Source organism: Cygnus olor, chromosome 2 (genome assembly GCF_009769625.2).
Source record: "Cygnus olor isolate bCygOlo1 chromosome 2, bCygOlo1.pri.v2, whole genome shotgun sequence".
Lineage (NCBI taxonomy): Eukaryota > Metazoa > Chordata > Aves > Anseriformes > Anatidae > Cygnus > Cygnus olor.
In genome coordinates this window covers 147,180,762-147,198,742 of record NC_049170.1, presented here as the reverse complement: position 1 = coordinate 147,198,742, position 17,981 = coordinate 147,180,762, and the positions used below count along the sequence as shown (strand labels likewise).

General features: G+C 39.3%; 1 protein-coding gene across 7 annotated transcripts in view; it reads left to right on the top strand.

The window, feature by feature from the left end:
* The window catches only part of ENPP2 (ectonucleotide pyrophosphatase/phosphodiesterase 2), a 74,196-nt gene that overhangs the window by 29,044 nt on the left and 27,171 nt on the right, over positions 1–17,981 (top strand). For all 7 annotated transcript variants that reach the window (XM_040546956.1, XM_040546950.1, XM_040546951.1 and 4 more), the window contains exons 9-11: positions 8,749–8,804; positions 10,964–11,029; positions 11,720–11,792. In XM_040546956.1, coding sequence (XP_040402890.1) covers positions 8,749–8,804; positions 10,964–11,029; positions 11,720–11,792 — 195 coding nt within the window. The remainder of the gene's footprint in view (positions 1–8,748; positions 8,805–10,963; positions 11,030–11,719; positions 11,793–17,981) is intronic.

Genomic DNA, 17,981 nt, shown 5'->3' with positions numbered 1-17,981 from the left:
AAAAACCCTCACTTTAGGCAGTAGTTTAACACGAATTACTATATTTTCATCACCGTGGCATAATGTTTCCTTTTCATTATGGGTTTCTCAGGTTTTCGTCCTAGTAATGTTCTTGTGGCAGTTTTAGTATTAATGTTCTGTCAGAGCAGCATGGCACAACTTCATAATTATTATTTGTTAAGTCTACAAGTGAACGCTGTTGCCTGACTTGCTGCAGAGGTCACAGAAGTTTGTGAATTAATTTCTGCCTTGAACACAGCAATGGTGGCTGAATGGGGCTCTCTCTCTTAGGTTACTGTTGCAATCGGTTTTCTCCAGCTCTGAATCCTTATTTTGGGCAAGAAAATAGCCTCTTTCTAAGGTTTCAAAGAAAAGGTCCCTTTGCTTCTGCTGGGCTTTCCTCCATTAGTAGTGCATGCTGTGGTGGCTTGCTTTAAGCTGCCACCAAAAATGGGTTTATGTTAAAATACTAAGTTTTACCTGCAAGCAGCCAAAGTGCGTGAACATATCACTGCACTGATTGCTTGGAGAACCATAGTTTAAAAACTTCCTGACCAGTTAAAGCAGAAAAAGAGTGGGATAAGGGAGGTAGAAATTGGAAGAAGATTGGGAACGCCATAATGTGTCATTGATGTTTGCTCAAGTGATCAGTGTCATCTCCCTAATCACTAAGACATTAATATCCCAGGAGACTAAAGGAAGTTACTCAGATGGTTTTAGGCTTAGCAAGCATGTGTTATTTGTCTGCATGTGGTTTTAGTCCACAACAAATGCAAGACAAGACAATTTAGAGCTGCAGGCAGATGTGTGACAGGCAGCTGTCTCTGGCTGTAGCTGAGCCAGAATGAGGTATTTGTACTCTTGTTAAATTAGTCAGCAGTAACAGAGCATGGTCACTCCCTCGCACAGCTATGACCTGGGTTAGCTTTTAGCATGGGTTGTGTGGAGAAGAGAGGATGAGAAACTTACCCGGCTGTTATCTTCCTAGATGTGAGCAAAGAAGCAGGATCAAAACTAGGAGCAGTGAAAGGGGCGACAGGAGGTAGCCTCTTCTCCATTGTAGCTACAGCCAGTTGCACACCTAATGGCAGCCACCCTTGCTTCAGTCAGGCGTTGAGCTCATAGGCAATATTGGGGCTCAACACCTGCTTTACAACTTGTTAAGCAGCTGCAATTTAATTGTGCATTGCAAATTTAATTGTGTGCCTTACCTTGGCCAAATTTAGGTAGGAATTATTGGGAAACTAACTTCTGGACAGTGCAAATGTCTCTGTCTCTAAACTGCCATACTTTTATATTTCAATACAAGTCTATGTATATTGCATCACCTGTGGTGTTGAGTGGGGAGTATTGGGTAATTCCAACTCCCACCCATTAGAAACACCTCTGCTGTTGCAGAGAATAACAGTCACTCTGGATTGTAAACAAGGGTCATGAAAAATGTCAGCTGAGAAGAGCTTGAGGAAGTTACACAACTGTGAATGACCATACGCTGGAAAAAAAAAAAATCCTCAGAGGATAGGGGGGAGTGTTGCATACACAAGTAAGGATGATAAAATAAAACTGCTGATCCGAAGAAGTGTTAGAATGCAAAAACACAGGGATCATGTAATGAGCTGGAAATATCCTTGGAGAATTGGAAACACATGCATAGAGGAGGACTATAACTGAATCCCCACACACTTAATATGAGGAGAACCTGTAAGTTAGGCAAACCAGATAGAGTGGCCATAGTGCCTGGGTAAGAAGACAGGTGATCTCTTGCAGGAATGTTATGACATAAACGATCCCATCTCTGACACGGAGGAAATGCATGTTTTGCATATCTTTATTAGCAAAATGAAGTGTGAAGATAAGCTACTAAAATTCAGAGGGCATAAATCTTGATGATAGAAAAAAATCTCTTATCTGTATGTAGATAAGATACAGTCCCTTTCTAAATCCTTTTTATAATTTAATCTAAATATCACATTGATAAAGACTACCAAAAATAGCTGGTTAGTCAAAGACAAGACAGTAAAATTAAGGGAGACGGAGGGGAATCTTTTCTGCATATCACAAATTTTTATTCCTTTTAGGTCTTGGGTCTCAAACTAGAGTACTCAACTTCAGAGAGGCACAGAACTGGGAATTATTATCCAAAACTACTCATTTTCCCCAGGAAGGCAGAAAAAATTTCCGGGATCCCCAGCCTCATGTTGTAGCTAAAACAGCCTTAAAGACAATGTCATTGAAAGTTGATCATTCCTGAAATATTTTCTTGCTCCTGGAAGCTGACCTACTATATGTAGCTTTGTTAAAATGTGTGGCATGTGTTGTTGTTGCCTTTTTTTTTAAAATTGTTCTTATAGTGAGTGTTTTGTTGGGAAGCAACCAAATTAACATGTGATTTCATGGGGTTTGGCAGATGAGTAGCTGAATGTTTCCACGCAAGGAATTACGAGAAATTAATTTTAAGAGCATTAGGAAAAGGAGAAGGAGGGAGAAGGTAGCTTTGGAAGTGTTTTGAGATCCTCTAACTGATGGTGAGGCTTCCTGAAACCTGTCTTTCTGATTTAGTACTAAACCTTGATTTACTGCACAAGCTTAAAAATACCTTGTTTTTAAGACAAAAGTGTTTGACAGGAAACAGTCGCATAACTACTCCTTGTTGTATTGCTATGGCATCTCACAGAAATGGTGAGCATCAGGGCCCATGCTCTCAAAGGAGAAACAAACTTCACTGCTCGTATTTCATGACACTGAGACTTTTATCCAAGTAATTTCAACCATTGAAGTCAAGTGCTTAAATTAAGCCCCCAAGCCGCCTTTGGCTTCTGTTTAGCAGTAGTTTTTCATGTCTTCATTTGATGTAGCAAGCTTAAGCTTACACTACAGGCAATGATTTTCTTAATGTTCTTTCATGATCTTTTGGCTTCCCCAAGATCAGAAGATGACAGCTATAAAACCATATTTTTATGAGGACTATAGTTCATGAGGGACAGAGAGTCCCCTTGAGAATGTTGCCCATCTTGTTACCTGAGTTTGCGTCCAAAGATCACAGAATTGTAGGGGGTGGAAGGGACCTCAAGAAATCATCGGTCCAATCCCCATGCCAAAGCAGGTTCCCTAGGGGAGATAAGACTATTTTCAGAAACCCACAGGCCTCTATGATTCTATCTAATTATTTGATAGGCCTCTTGAACCAAAATATCCTGTATGGGCAGGAGACAATGCTTAGTCGTCGAGACTTAATTTGTTTGTGTCCTATTAAGAGTAAGGCATGTGGAAGTCATGACTCCACCTTTTACCTTGTTGGCAGACAAAGTGCAAATGGTGCAGGAGTGTAACATTTGGCTCCATCATGCCAAATTAATTCTGCATGCCTGCACCAATCTTGTACGTGTTTGTTGGGAAACACTGTAATGACCCCTCCCCAACTCTGGCTAAGCATGGAAGGGATTTCCCATTCATGAATTGCCCTCTCAGCCACAGTGGGTGTCTGTGCAACCTCTGCTCCCAACATGAATTTCCTTCCCTGACCAGTGAGTGTGTTTGCACAATTGTTCCCGAGGGCCAGGCCTCAGAGCTGTCCCTCCCATCGGCCCTGACCTGACGTGTGCCGCTGCTGATTCTTTGGTGATGCAACAAGTACTGGGCAGCCTTTGCAAAGTTAGGGGCACTTGTTTATTCCTGGAAGATTAAAAGTAGGGAGGTGCTGCATTTTTTGTGCAGGTTTTCAATGGCAGTTCGACAGCTATCTTGAATAACTTTGTTTGCATTGTTTGTGTGAACATGTGTCTAGTAATCAAAAAAAGGGAGAACCTGGTAATTATGTGTTGCATATGGCACAGCAAACTGAAGTGTTGCTCAGCCTCTCTATTTTTTTTGGCTATAAATAAAGGAGAAGAATTGTAGTCTTTCAACAAGGAAGATATAAAATTTATAGCAATTTAGCTTACTGGAGATGTTTGGTATACATCTAGATAATCATGTATATTACATTTTGGGACATTTATCAGTTGAATCTACGGTTCCATAATTTGAGAGGCCTTTCTGTGTTGAAAAAGTTAGGTATCCTCTAACTCCTTGACACAATATGAAAACAGACTGGTTAATATATATTTTTTTTATTGCACTCTTCTCTGCTTGAACAATTTAATTCAGAAACATGGTCTTTGTACAGCTTGCAATGCTATAAGGTCATATCCCATATGAAAACCTGGGGTGTGCATCAGATGTAGTTAAACTGCTAACTATAAAATTCTAATATATTAACAGTTAAAACCAAAGTATTTACATATGGCAAATAAATTACAAAAGCTCACATGGTACTGACCTTGCAATGCTTAACATGGCAAACTTTATGATAAGTGACCTGAACAGATGTGACCAGCCACAGAGCATATATAATGCATTGCATTTACATGCTCAGTACTGGAACATCTAGGATTAATTAACTTTAGGACTGTGGCTCTAACCAACAGAGAGGAAATGAAACAGTAATTGCTATTCCATTCTTAATTTTGATTGTTCTGGATGGAAAAGGTTGAGAGGGCATCAGCTAAATTTTTCTTTTCTGTCCTACATAAATTGACAGCATAGGCTTCATATTAGCCTGGGAGGAGCACAACTTGCACTCTGTCTTGAAAGTCAGTGAATTTAATTTAATGACACAGAGATGTTCTTTGGTGATGAGGTTCATTGCTAATGGTTTAGAATCATTAAGGTTGGAAAAGACCTCCAAGACCATCTGGTCCAACCATCCCCCTACCACCAATGTCACCCACTAAACCATGTCCCTAAGCACCACGTCCAACCTTCCCTTGAACACCCCCAGGGACGGTGACTCCACCACCTCCCTGGGCAACCTGTCCCAATGCCTGACTGCTCTTTCTGAGAATAAATGTCTCCTCATTTCCAACCTGAACCTCCCCTGGTACAACTTGACGCCATTCCCTCTAGTCCTATCACTAGTTACCTGTGAAAAGAGGCTGACCCCCAGCTCCCTACACCTTCCTTTCAGGTAGTTGTAGAAAGCAATAAGGTTTGCCCTGCTTTTCTGCTGGAGTTAATATCCTATAGCTGAGGGTAAGAAGCAAACTTGTGTGCTCCCGTCAGCTGCTCCAGATGACAGTCTGTTTAATTTTAGTTAACTAGTAAAGGGGCTGGCTACGACGGGCACTTCTGGTATAGAGGTAGGGACTGCTATCACTATGTTCACCAGTGATAACTGTTGCAGCTCTAAAACGCAATAAAACTTTGCTTTAAAGCTTGGATAATGTGGATGGAAACTCTTCTACCTGGATGACTGCTGCTGCTTCTCTAATTGCTATGAGATGTCTCGGCAAATATTTTGTTATGGTGTAGTGGCTTTAGGTGTGATGTTGAATCATACTGAGTTTTATTACTTCCCTTTTAAATAAACCAAAAGCTTTTATTTATTTTTTTTCTTGCTAAAAAATAGGAGGAAGTGTCCAGTAGTACGCATTGCAACCTTGGGTTGAACCAGGCTCTGGCAAAGTCACGATGGAGTCAATTCAGACTCACTTCTCAGATGTTGCGTCAGATACGGACTTATTTGACTTGTTGGTCTTGGACTTTAACGGATCACTGTCTTAGCTGTTGAGCTTATTTTAAGTGCAGCAGACACCTTTCCTCATCCAAATAGTTAATGCCAATGTAAATTGCTGCATTCCCGAGGTGAAATACTTGGGAGCAGGGAGGGTGCAGTTTTTCCCTGTCTAAGCCTGTCTTGGTGCCTTTGGAAGGGACAGTGCTGTTCTCCACTTACTGCTCATGTAGGAGTGCACAACTAGGGGTGATCCCTGCTCAGATCACTTGGGAGACATCGTCAGACCCTGCAGCCTGATACAGGAGAAGCTCTTCAAGGACTGTGGCAGTATTACCACTTTTTCTGCCCTTTTGAAAGCTGGTTTAAAACATAGCAGTATTCACTCTGCAGGCTTCTCTCTCCTGCTGTCCCGAACTTGGATGAGAGTTAAGAGAAGTCTTTGCTTCTCTGTACTTCTTTGGTAAGAGCTTTGCAGAAACTTCCTAGAATCAGAGAGTCTTGCAAGAGTCCTTTGGTAAAGCCCTGTGTGTCTCCGGCCCCTGTGTGAAAGCAGGCAGTGGATGACTGCTTGCATTGCTCCCTGGTCTAGATAGTGTTCATGCTGTTTTCATGTGGGACACATGAAGCATGCTGTATGCTCCACTGGAATAAAAAATAGTTACTGACTTCTTGCAGGCAAGCAGGGCATCTTGGCAATGTACACTGGACCTAATTATTCGTCTGTCAAGATTACTACTGTTCTACTCACTTGGCCAGAGAAAGGGTGTCTTATGGCACATGTTTAAAATCACTGTCTAAAACAGACAACGTTGTGGTTGATTTTAGCATGCTAACAGTCAGGAGCAGCACGGGACAGCTTCAGCTGCTGAGGGTGGGACCTGGCAGGTCTCATTTAATCAACAAGAGGCAGACAGGACCACCTGGACCTTTGCAGTCCAAAGCACTAGAAAGCCAAACTAGAGTTAACAGATGGTAAGTCCAAATACTGAATTCCCTGGACTTAGTTTGTTGGTACCTTCCCAAAGATATCTGCAAAATTATTTAAACTTTGCAGAACACAAACACTTTCAAAGAAAAATAAATCCACTGCAGCTCTGGAGGGACAATGGTTTTCCAAGTACAGCAAGACCAAAGAGCATAACAGCAGTGGAGCTGACACTCCTACTAAATTTATATTTGACCTCTCTTCTCTGCCATGGCAGGGTTCTCCTCTAGGAATAAATCTACAGTGCAATGGAAAACGTATTTGCTTTAAATGCTGGCTCTTTTTCACGTGGAAAGCCCAAGAACCGCTAATGAACATGGAGTAGCTCCCGTCTTAGTTAGACATTGGGTTTGGGCTGAGGTTATATACTCTTTGCTGACGTAGATGACACAAACGAGCTTGTGGATGTATCCTTGCATTACCGTCACACCTCTGACTACAACACATGGCTTCCAGCTTGAAGGCACCCTTCCTTGTGTCTCTTCACATTCACCTGCATTTTTATGTCCCATCCTGTCAGTGCTGGTCTGTCAGCATTTGAAAACAGTCTTCCTGTTGTTCAACAATTCAAAACCAAATTCCAACATAATTTCAAACCCATGGTCATTCTGCTCTGGTTATTGCTGCATTTATTTATTAAACAACCATTTCTATAGAGTTACCATGGACGTATTCTTCCCTGAAAAAGAGGATAGGTTACCAGAAAGTTAGAATGTAATGAAAACACATTCTTCCGTAGCTGTGGTTTTAAATTAACTGGATTGAGTCCAGTAAGATTTGGAAGAATAAAAGATGCAAAGATAAGTTAAGAGATGTACGCATGGCACTGGAAAGGAACAGATGATCAAGTTTCCTTTAATTATGAGCATAACAATATCCGTATTTAGTTGCAATTAACTATAGACTCAGTGCAGAAATGATCTTTCATTAGACTCCACAAATTTATTTCAATTAAGACTAATGCATGAATAATTTAGGCATGACATTTGGATAATGCATGCCCAGATGACAGTTTATAAGTGTCTGTTTGAGCAAGGTAGAGTGCCCTTGAATGTACTTTTGAAGAGTTGATTTAAAATAAATGAAAGATTTTGCAATTATCAAGGAAGGGAACTATGCTTTGGCTTAAATGGTCACGAAATGTATAAATTGTAGTATGTGTAAATAAAAACATGGGAAAACAATTTTCTAGTTGTATGTGTAATGTTGGCCTGTCTTTGCCACTTTTGAAATAGGTTTTAAAATAATTTGGTTATTTCCTTGCAAAAGAAATTCGGTCCTGGCAGGCTACAAATGAAATGTCAGGAAGGTCCATAATTAGACATTCTCATTCCCTTGCCTTGTATAGGTATACTTAGGACAAAAAAAGAAAAAAAAAAAAAGAGAGGGTGATGAGGATAACCAGAGGTATGGTGTGGCTTTCATTAAAGAAAGTTCAAACAAATGAATGCTATTCTTGCTTGAAAAATAATAGAGGGGGTTTATAGGTGAGGTTTAGATGAAAATGATGAATGTTTTATAGAAGAGGGAAGAGAAAGAATTAAGAAATGGGAATAGTACTGTAACCCCTGTGAGATTGGCAGGTTTAAACCAAACAAAAGAAAATATACTCACTGGGTGTGATTACACTGTAGAACTTGCTGCTACAAACTGTTTCATAGCCATAAAAATAGATGGATTAAAAAATAAAATAAAATTGAAAAGCTCATGGAGATTGTTTCTGTCATTTCCACATTATGTGAGCTCAAATAGTTCTTAAACTCCTGTCGAGGACAGTGCATAGGGAAAGAGGAATCTTTATATAGACGATCTTTATATAGACCCTGATGAGTGTTGAGCTGAGTTCTTTCCTAACAGAATCCTCCAAAACTTAAACACTGAAGGGCTCAGGTGAGATGTGGTCCTCTTCATGAAAATGAGATGGGGTGGGGTGCCTAAGAAATTTCTGTCTATGTATCTTAATTCTCTGCATTAAAAGTATCAAAGATTTAGGGGTGAAACTGTCTACAATGCAGCAGCTGATCCACCGCTACAGAATCTGCATAGGTTTGTCACTCCATGCGTTTGAATTAGGGATGGAGGCTGGAGCCTGCAATTTTTATTTCTGGGCTCAGGGTAGAAGAATGTGACTTGAAAACATTTTATTTTGATTTCAGAGAGTCATTAAAGATCTGAACATATTCTAATCCTCTTATATTTTCCTCATTAGATTTGGATTACTGCAGCCAAGCAAGGGGTAAAAGCTGGCACATTCTTCTGGTCTGTGTAAGTGCCCTCTATTTTCTGGAGATTTGTAACTAATAAATCGGAATTAATTCAATGCAAATGTTTATTAATTGTTTTCCTTCCACTAAGCATTTGGTAGCCCAGTTGGAGACCGTACCTGTAAGCCTCCCTTGTTTCATTTGTGCAATGTTTCTGATAACTAAAGCTAATGCTATGGTTTGCTACTTTAAGTTTATACACTGATTTTTAGCAGTTGTTTGAACAAAAGTGTGACTGTCAGAAATTTCTTTCCTTCATTTGACTGTGGGTTATTTTGCCTTTTACTATTGCTGGCACAGTCTTTTAGACTTCTGAGTATTTGTGGGAGACAAATTGTACTCATGTCATTTGACATTAACAGCCTAATTGACACTCATTTTACAATCCAGCCTGGCCTTTGAATAAGATATCCAGTTCCCATTTCTTAAGAGACAGTCTTGAGGATCTTTGCTATTTATTCTGCTGTTTGATGGTTCTGAATTAGTTTCCCTTGTCCCAACTAAGACATATCTTCCTAACTAAAAATGAATGTTTTTATCAGTTCTGAGGAATTCGGGTGGATCAATCTTTGTATTTTATTTTAGTGACAGAATTTCAGAAGTGAAGAAAATGAGCAAACTGTCAAGATTACAAGTACTGATGGGGTTTATTATTATTTTTAATTCCATTAGGAGTAATGCTTTTTGCTACTCTAAATATCATATAACATATGGAGGGAATAATAAAATTTACCATGTACAATGCTTAGGGTTAGGCTTGCAAGACAGTTACCTGACAGAGCTTCAGTCTGGTGCTCTACAAAATGCAGAAATTCTTGCAATTCCTAAGCACTTATAACTACAGAATCATCATAAACACCTGGGCTGATGCAAGCTTGGGGATATAAAACGTTAGGGAAGGTAACAAAGGTTGTGTCATATGTATGTCAATAATTAGAGAGTGATTCAGCCACTTTATGTATGAATGAAATATATCCTTCTTAAAACTATATTATTTAATTTGGGACATGGAATGTTTTGAGGGAAAATTTTCAGATAAACATTTTAAGGAAAATAGTAGTGTTTAAAAACATCTTACTCTCAAATGAATTAATTGAAATAATGGATTTTTTTTTCAATTTGTGCAACTAATAAGTTTCAAAACTGGGCAATACCTAACATTATTATTCTGCCTTATGATATTGCCTAGTTTGCATAGTTGTTTTACAACTGAAATTTTTCTGTGTCGCTGGAGACTGATAGCCACTGTTGCTGTATAAGGCATTAGAAAGTAACTTGTTTCAATACGGCTGTTGGCATCTGTATTTCTCTGTAAAACATACTAACTAGTAAATGATGAATTTCATTCAATATGGCGAATCTAAGATGGTTGTAAATGATTCCTGTCTTGGGATTGCGCAACTGATCTAAAAGAATCTGGACCAACAAATGCTATCGTATTATAATAATTGCATGGTCACTGATTTGCAGAGCTTTCTTAAGATGAGGTATTTTGAAACGTAACAGCTGTTTATAAGTTTAGTCATTCTCATAGCATGAATTTGGCCTTAGCAACCAAGTTAAAAGTCTCGGGATACAAACAGTGAAGTGGGATGAATCTGTTCTGCAGAGTGAGAAGTAGTAAAAGTTGTGTGAGTCACCGTGCTGATTGTCTGATATTTCAGATGGCTCTGGTTTGATTTGCACCATCTTAATCCTAAATTTGGTTATTATTAAGTCAATGGGAACTTTTCCAATGTCTTCAAGACTAGCATTTAGTCTTGTACTGATGTGAGCAATTTCTTGGTTTTTACTCATGCCAGCTATCCAATGGCTGCACCATTGTGCATAAAAGCAGTTCATCTGGGTTAAAGCTACCATAATGGTGTGTATTCACTGTTATTTAGAGTGCTTAGATTTTCTGCCTTGGGTTCTGGCTTCAGTTATGAACTTTCAATCCTCCTTTCTTTTGGAGTATGTGGACATCCAGGAGGCCTGAAGTGATTGTTTGCAAAATAAGAATCAGTACCAAACAAGAAGAAAGAAGATACAACATACTAAAAGGAAATGACATTGTTATGATTGATTTTAATCATGTTAGAACCAGTTCTTAGCAAGGCTGTTTTGATGCTTTTTTGTATTCTATGATAACAAGGCATATATTTACATTTTGTGGTCTAGTGTCATCCCCCACGAGCGCAGAATATTAACAATACTGCAGTGGCTGACCCTTCCGGATAATGAAAGGTAATTCAACCTGTTGTTGGATAACAGCTAGCTTGTGCTCTTTTAAAAGTAGCTGGAAGAGCAAGGGGAAATTTAGCTTTGTTACACTATCATTGAGTTAAAAGGTTTGTTTCTTGTTGTTGCTGTTGCTTTTTGTTTGTTTTTATTGTTTTGATCCCAGTTTTTAACCATCAGTGTTTTGATTCTTCTCAATAAACGTATGATATGAATTTCTTTGCGATCTTGAAGCATTTAGTTACATGGATTAACTTGGATTGATTTTATCCTACTGAGTCTAATATGGTTTAACAACCTTATTATAGGCAATGGCAGTTGCAGTACTGGACCCTGAGGACTGGGAAAACTTTAAGATTTTAATTATGACCATTTTTTCATACGCAAGTTTGCACACGCTGCTGGCTGCAAAGCTCAGGCGAGCTGCTGTTGCGATCCCTCTTACAAGACTAAGAAAGAGTGTGTGTCCTCGGATGGTACCCCGGGTGCCTCCCTGCATGTGTTCTGGGATTTAATAAAGTTGTAGAACAACTAATTGCTTAATCATACCATGGAAACATATGACTGAGAAACAGTTCTTTTTCCATAAAGCCAACTCTCCTTGCAAGGTCAGCTTGATTTGACTTGACCTGGCAGGTCTGGGGCTTTTTGTTGTTGAAGGAAAGCTGTCCTGAACAAGGCCTTTCTTTCTTTCAGGCCTTATGTTTATGCTTTCTACTCTGAGCAACCAGATGCTGCTGGCCACAGATATGGTCCTTTCAACTCAGAGGTTAGTACAGATTTTCTTCTGTAGAAAAAGCACACGTCTTGAACACATTTTTGGAATAATTGCTGCTGCTCAGGAGTAATATTTTTAGCAAGTTTTTTCACTCATTTCTGTAGTATGCATCCCCTCTGCCAGAGAAAGCAAAGTTATTGTTTAAGGACTTATCCTGTGAGATTCAGTTCTGAGAAGGAACGGCACATGTCTTTCGGTAGTCTGTGTCTCTGTGTGATATGAAAATGCACATGGAAAGATCTCTGTGGCAAAGATGAGCATATAATTGGGTTCAACAGCAGAATTTAACGTCCCTCCTACAATTTATCCTTCTTAAAAGTAATAGAACTATAATGCAGAAAATATTGAGGAAAAATGCAGAGAAGAGAGAAGTTTCTTGAAAGCTGACAGCTTGCAGTAGCCAAAGTAATAATTCCAGTCTGTCATGAGCTGTAAAAAGTTGCTATTTCCAGTTTCATATAGACCCTGGAGGGGTTCAGAAAGTTTCGCCAATACCGTTCCCTCAGGGCTGGACTGTTGAATTTGGAAAAAGTTTTGAAGCACCATAAGGTATTTTGATGAAAAATGATGTGTAAAACACTACAGTAGTTTAACCCCTTGTTTGGGCTTTGGGTAGCCGAGTAGGACTAATGAGTACTGCGTCCCTGCCAACATGGTCCAGGCTACAAGAACTCAGACTATGCAGTTGTCTGGGATTTGTGGGGAGGGAAATTAAGTTCTGCACCCAAATATCTTATTGCTTCAGGTGGTTGGGGGCTGACCATCTGGCAGAGCAACCCTAGTCTCAGTGAAAACATATGCCTGTAGATCATAGTCACAAGGCTTCAGGAGATTTCATACGTGTTTTTTAAAGAGTAAACAAATGTTTGCAAACCTTTGAAAACTGAGGAATGTATCAGTTACCTACTCTTTGGAAGGCAATACAAATCTCCCTGAGCAACCACGTACCCAGCAGTTTCTTACTTCTTTGCTGTGCATCTGACAGCTTCCTCTACTGGAGAAGAGAGTAAAGAGAAGCAGCAGTAAGCCTTTTTAATATGCTTGAGTTATGTGGGCTGCTTAAACAAGTTTACAGTGATTATGGATTTGCTGTGGGTAGCACCCCTGCTGGAGCGTTTTGAGCCATGGTCCCAGAGCAGTGGGTGTGAGGAAATATTCCAAACCAGCATTGAAACAGCATACTGGGCAGGAAGAAGAAATCCCTTTTCTGGATATCTGGTGGTTAGAATCTACCAACACTCCTGCTAAGTTGACAGGCATTGATATGTTTTCATGTCATCATTTGGCTCAGAGCAGGAAAGATGTGTGAATGGGTCAAGCAAGATATAGGCAATGGGAGCTGTCTGGTCGGATGCAGTTCCAGGATACATCACTCAATGATGCTTTATAGTTCCTCTTTTGAAGTATCACAAGTATATGTGACTTATGACTGACAACTGCAATTTTATTTGTCTGTAGACAACCACTTCTTCTGAACAGAGTTGTGGGGCTCTTCTCATGGACTTAAAGGAGAATATGAAGAAGATGACATTGAATTTGTTTTTTAAGTTCTAGCCTTTAACAAACTAGGTTAGCGCTTGATGCTGAGTAATCTAGTTTCAGAAAAAATTGTTATAAAAGCAAAAACCCACAAAGGTTTTATTGTTTGGGGGTTCTTCTGGATCATTATCTGAAGGCTAACATCCAATTCAAGGCACAGCTTAGGTTCTTAATAAGTGTGAATTAATAGCTTGTGAAAGTTTTACAAATAAATTGATTTATGTCATTTGCGTTAAACATAAGGAGCATGAAACTGATTTTTAGCAAATTGAGAACAGACTATTTAGCATATGAGCATGTATGGGCTTGCAGTTCAAACAGTTGCCATAATTTTGTGAGTGGAAATTTAAGTAAATGAATACAGCTGTGTAAGTGTACAGATGCTGAGATTTGTGAAGGGCCTGGTTTCAGGGTAGAGAAACTAGGAAGTATTTTATACTGTTTCTCTTGACACTTTGTTTTCAATTTTTAGGAGCTACGGAATTTACATAAATCAGATAGGAAGGAGTCCTCAAAGGGATACTGAGAGCATGACCTCCCCATGATTTTTTTTATACAGCTGGCAGCAGTTAGACAGTTGGAGTAGTCCTGACCACTTCATTTTTCTTCATGCAAAGAAAAAAAGATCGGTCAAACAATAATGTTTGAAAAGAAGCTTGTAACAATTATCTGCTATATTTAAGGTTTTTTACTTTTGTTTTGAAGAGTGAATATTTCATGATTATCATTTCTTGCTACATTTAGTAGATTGAGGAGTAGTTTCACACCTTGAAATCCTCCAAATCCTACAAATGTCCATTAGAGTAAAGCGGGTGTTTACTAGAACTTCTCATACCAATAATGTTCTAAATGTATTTGAAATGTATAATCTTAAAGGTCTAATGGCATCCACGGCTGAAATTCTTCAGCTTCCAGACTCCAGCTGATGGCACTTAAAGCTTCACAGAATGTGCAAAACAGCCTATGTACAGAGTTAAAAGCTAGGATTAAAGGGAATTGCCATAAGCTTTATGGGCAAATTGCCAGCATTCTCGATATAAATGGAATACAGACTATGGCCAGTGTCCACTATGCTACTTTTGCATGTCCTCTAACATTATGAATTTCATTGTAAATGGAATTGGTTGTCTAGTTAGGGTGGTGTTATTTTATTTATTTATTTATTTGTTGTGGGACATGAATGAACTTCTTAAGAAGTACAACAGTGGGAAATACAGTCTGCTGTATTTCCAGGAGTAGTTATGGGAGTTATCAAATATATGCTTGCTCTTGATTTACTTCTGCAATTTTTTTTTTCTTTCCCTCTGTGCTTTTGCAGTTGAACTCTGTTAGGTTGGTCCATCCGGGTCAAGAAGCAGAGCTTTGGCTGGCTAGTTACCCTTGTGATGTTACAGTTCCCCTCTGTAAGCGGGGAGGGATTTGTTTCCCTCCTCCATAACTCTGTTCTGACTCTTTTCAAGCAAAACTAAGATTTGGCTGGTTAATAAGAACTTGGCTTTTTTTTTTTTTTTCCTCCTAGCTAACTTTTGTTTTTGAAAATAAAACACTCTAGAAATATACTACCGTAAGAGCTCTAAAACAGATTGAAACCTGGCATTGCTAAGCCGTTCCTGCTGCTCCTCTAACATGCTGTCTTGAGACGGCCATTTTCAGTGTTCAGACCTGGGTTTCCTGCGCTCGCGTGTTTCTGGCATTGTGAAGCTCTGTCTGAGCCGATTCAGAGACAGTAAAACGAGAATCCTTCCTTTTCCTGCCGCTCCTCTCATCAGGACTGCACAAAGCTTGAAGCGTTTTAAAAACAGAAAACTCTGGTGCTGCTTTATTAAAATGCCTTTCTGGAGAGAGACGAATGAGACTGGACTAGAATCTCCTTTCCAGCTGCTTGCCTTGGAAGCAATGAAACAGCATGGCAGATGGTAACATCCCCTTCCTTCCCTTCCCTGTTTACATTGCTCTGTAACTGAACAACTGTGAGAAGCTGCCTAAACACATAGAAGTAAAATATCATCATAAATCACCGACTCATCTCAAGCCCACTCAGCGTGCTCTATTATACACAGCATACTGTAGTAAATATCTCCTGGTAGGCATCATCTGTCACTGCCTCACCTGCAATCCTCAGCAGTGCCAAAAGCCTGTGACTCATGTAAAGTCAGTGAGAGTGGTACAGTCTAAAATTGCAAGTGAGTTGATTAATGGGATAGCAAGTTTTTACAGTTATGTCTTAAAAGGGTTTCCCCTCCTGTAAGTCTATCCAGTTATTTATGCATTTATGAACAATTACCCACGTGAGATGTTGTACTGAAAGTGCTAGGAAAATTAAATTCTCAGGTTGCCCACAAAGTTGCTAATAAGGCAGGTAGCAGTGCAGCTTTCAGATGCTCTGCCACTAATAAATGTGCCCTGCCTAGCTGATTTGAAGGATGCAAGCTCCATACTGAGTCTCATCTTTGTAGCTTTGTCCTGCAGATCTGCAGTCCCCGAACACTGGCTAGTGGGGCTCTGGTGATTTCAGTGGGGTGCATGGCCTGGCACACAATGGTGGCACCTGCTGATACCTAGTGTCACTGATTCAGCCAAAAAGTGCACGTGGGAAACCTTGCAGAAAGACATTTGGTCTGGACAGGCAGCAGTATTCATACCTGAACCATCAACAAAGTGAGATGTTGCGTGTCAACCTGCCCTCTGCCCCAGGCAATTGCTAAATTTTATGCAATTAATTTTACTTACATTTAATTTACTTAAATTTTGATATTATTAATGGATTAACAGTTGATCAATTAAAAAAAAAATACCCATAACTATATATTTCCAAGACCAGAAGCCCCACCTATTTTCTGAAACACCATTTTCATTTGCTTTTATGCTGTATGCTCTTGTAACTGCTGTTCTGCTTTCAGTACAATTTGGTAGATTCCTCCCTAGAGAGAGACAGAGACTAAATTGTTCAAATGTCCAAATTTATGAAAAGGCCTCTATTTATGCTTCAGGATTAGCTTGCAGAGGTAGCTTTACTATCTGATATGAGTCGAGACAGGCTTTTTTTCTGAGTCCAGACATCTCTCCCTGTCAGTACAGGAGAGTAGTTATGGCTCCCCTCTTACTACGCCTAAGAGACCTAAGAGAAAGCTTCCTCCTAAGAGGAGACAGGAAAGACCAGTTGCAGCTCCAAAGAAAAGAAGAAGGAAGGTACATAGAGTGGATCAATATTCTGCGGAAGCTCGTCGGAAGAAAGTAAGTCTACATGTGTTCCAAAATTTTATGATGGAAGTGCTACTTTTTAGGCACTTCTCTAGCTTTACTTTTTTCAACTCAAGAATTCACTCCATGTTTGAGGTTGGGACTTTGCAGACAAAACTTCTATAAATGTACTGATGGACACAAAGGAGAGCAGCCAAAGCAGACCAAGTCTTCTGGGAGCTATGTTTTTCTTGTTTCAGACTGTTTGCTTTAGGGAAAGTCATCTTAAAACCTCTTTAAAATCCAGCCATCAGCTGGAGACAACGCCAGATAAATCCCTGGGAAGACACTACCAGTGTTGTCAGCCCTTGTGAGCTATTACAAATTCTGCAATAGGTGGTAGCCTCCGTAACTTCCCAACACCTGAGAGCCTGGTGATTATTTAAGACTCTGTCTAGTCATCCAGACTGGGGAGACATCCTGAAAATGTGACTCATAAAATCTAAAAGGGAAAGAACTTGTAAAAGTTGTTTCAGAAATTATTTTAAAGGCAGTTTGTGACTTTGGAGGGCAAGTGATTCTTGATTACATGATTTCTGACTGCCAGATTGCAATAGAAGTGGTACATAAGTCTGTTTTAACAAGACAAAAGTCAAATAGGAATCACTTTGTTAGGAAAAAAAAAAAAAAGGAAAAGGTATTCTTCAGTATACTGTCTTTCTCCACCTTGGCACTAAGTAACCCACTGTTAGGGGTTAGAGACCACTTCAGTATTTTATTTTTTTTTAATTTTAGAATTTTAACTAAATAATTCTAAAACTTAAAGAACCTAGATATTCTTCCTTTAGGCTTCAAACAAAAGCCTTGGCACACTCCACTGTATCCTAAAAAACAATACCTCTTCTCAATACCCATTTTGTGGGGTATTTTTTAACTTGCTGCATGGTTGAAATTAAAATAGTTATTTTGAGACAGATTCTGGAAGTGTGAAGGGGCAGACAGGGACACACAGCTTCAAGAACATTTAGCTCAGATTTACCAGAAAGAACTTATAACTGCTGTGGATGATATTTCTATTACTCATTAATTTACCTTGCCAAGTTATAGCCATCTGGCATAAAGTATTATAGATAACCTGTAACATTCCTGCTGATGTGAGCATAAGCAACTCTCTTCCTTCCCTCCATCTCTTCCTTTTCTCTAAATGAAAAGTTCATACAAACTTTTTGTCCCTAAAGAAATCTTCCTGATAAGTTGACTTTGAATTTATCAGTATTATTTTAGAAAAAAGCATCCTAGTTTTACATGATAATTGCCATCATACCTGCCATCATAACTTTCACAATAATACCAACTCTTTATTCTAGGAACATCTTAGATATTCATATATCTTGAAAGGTAAAATGCTTTTCTACAGCTTTCCAGAGTCCTGATATCAACATATTGGGTAAGGATAGGTGT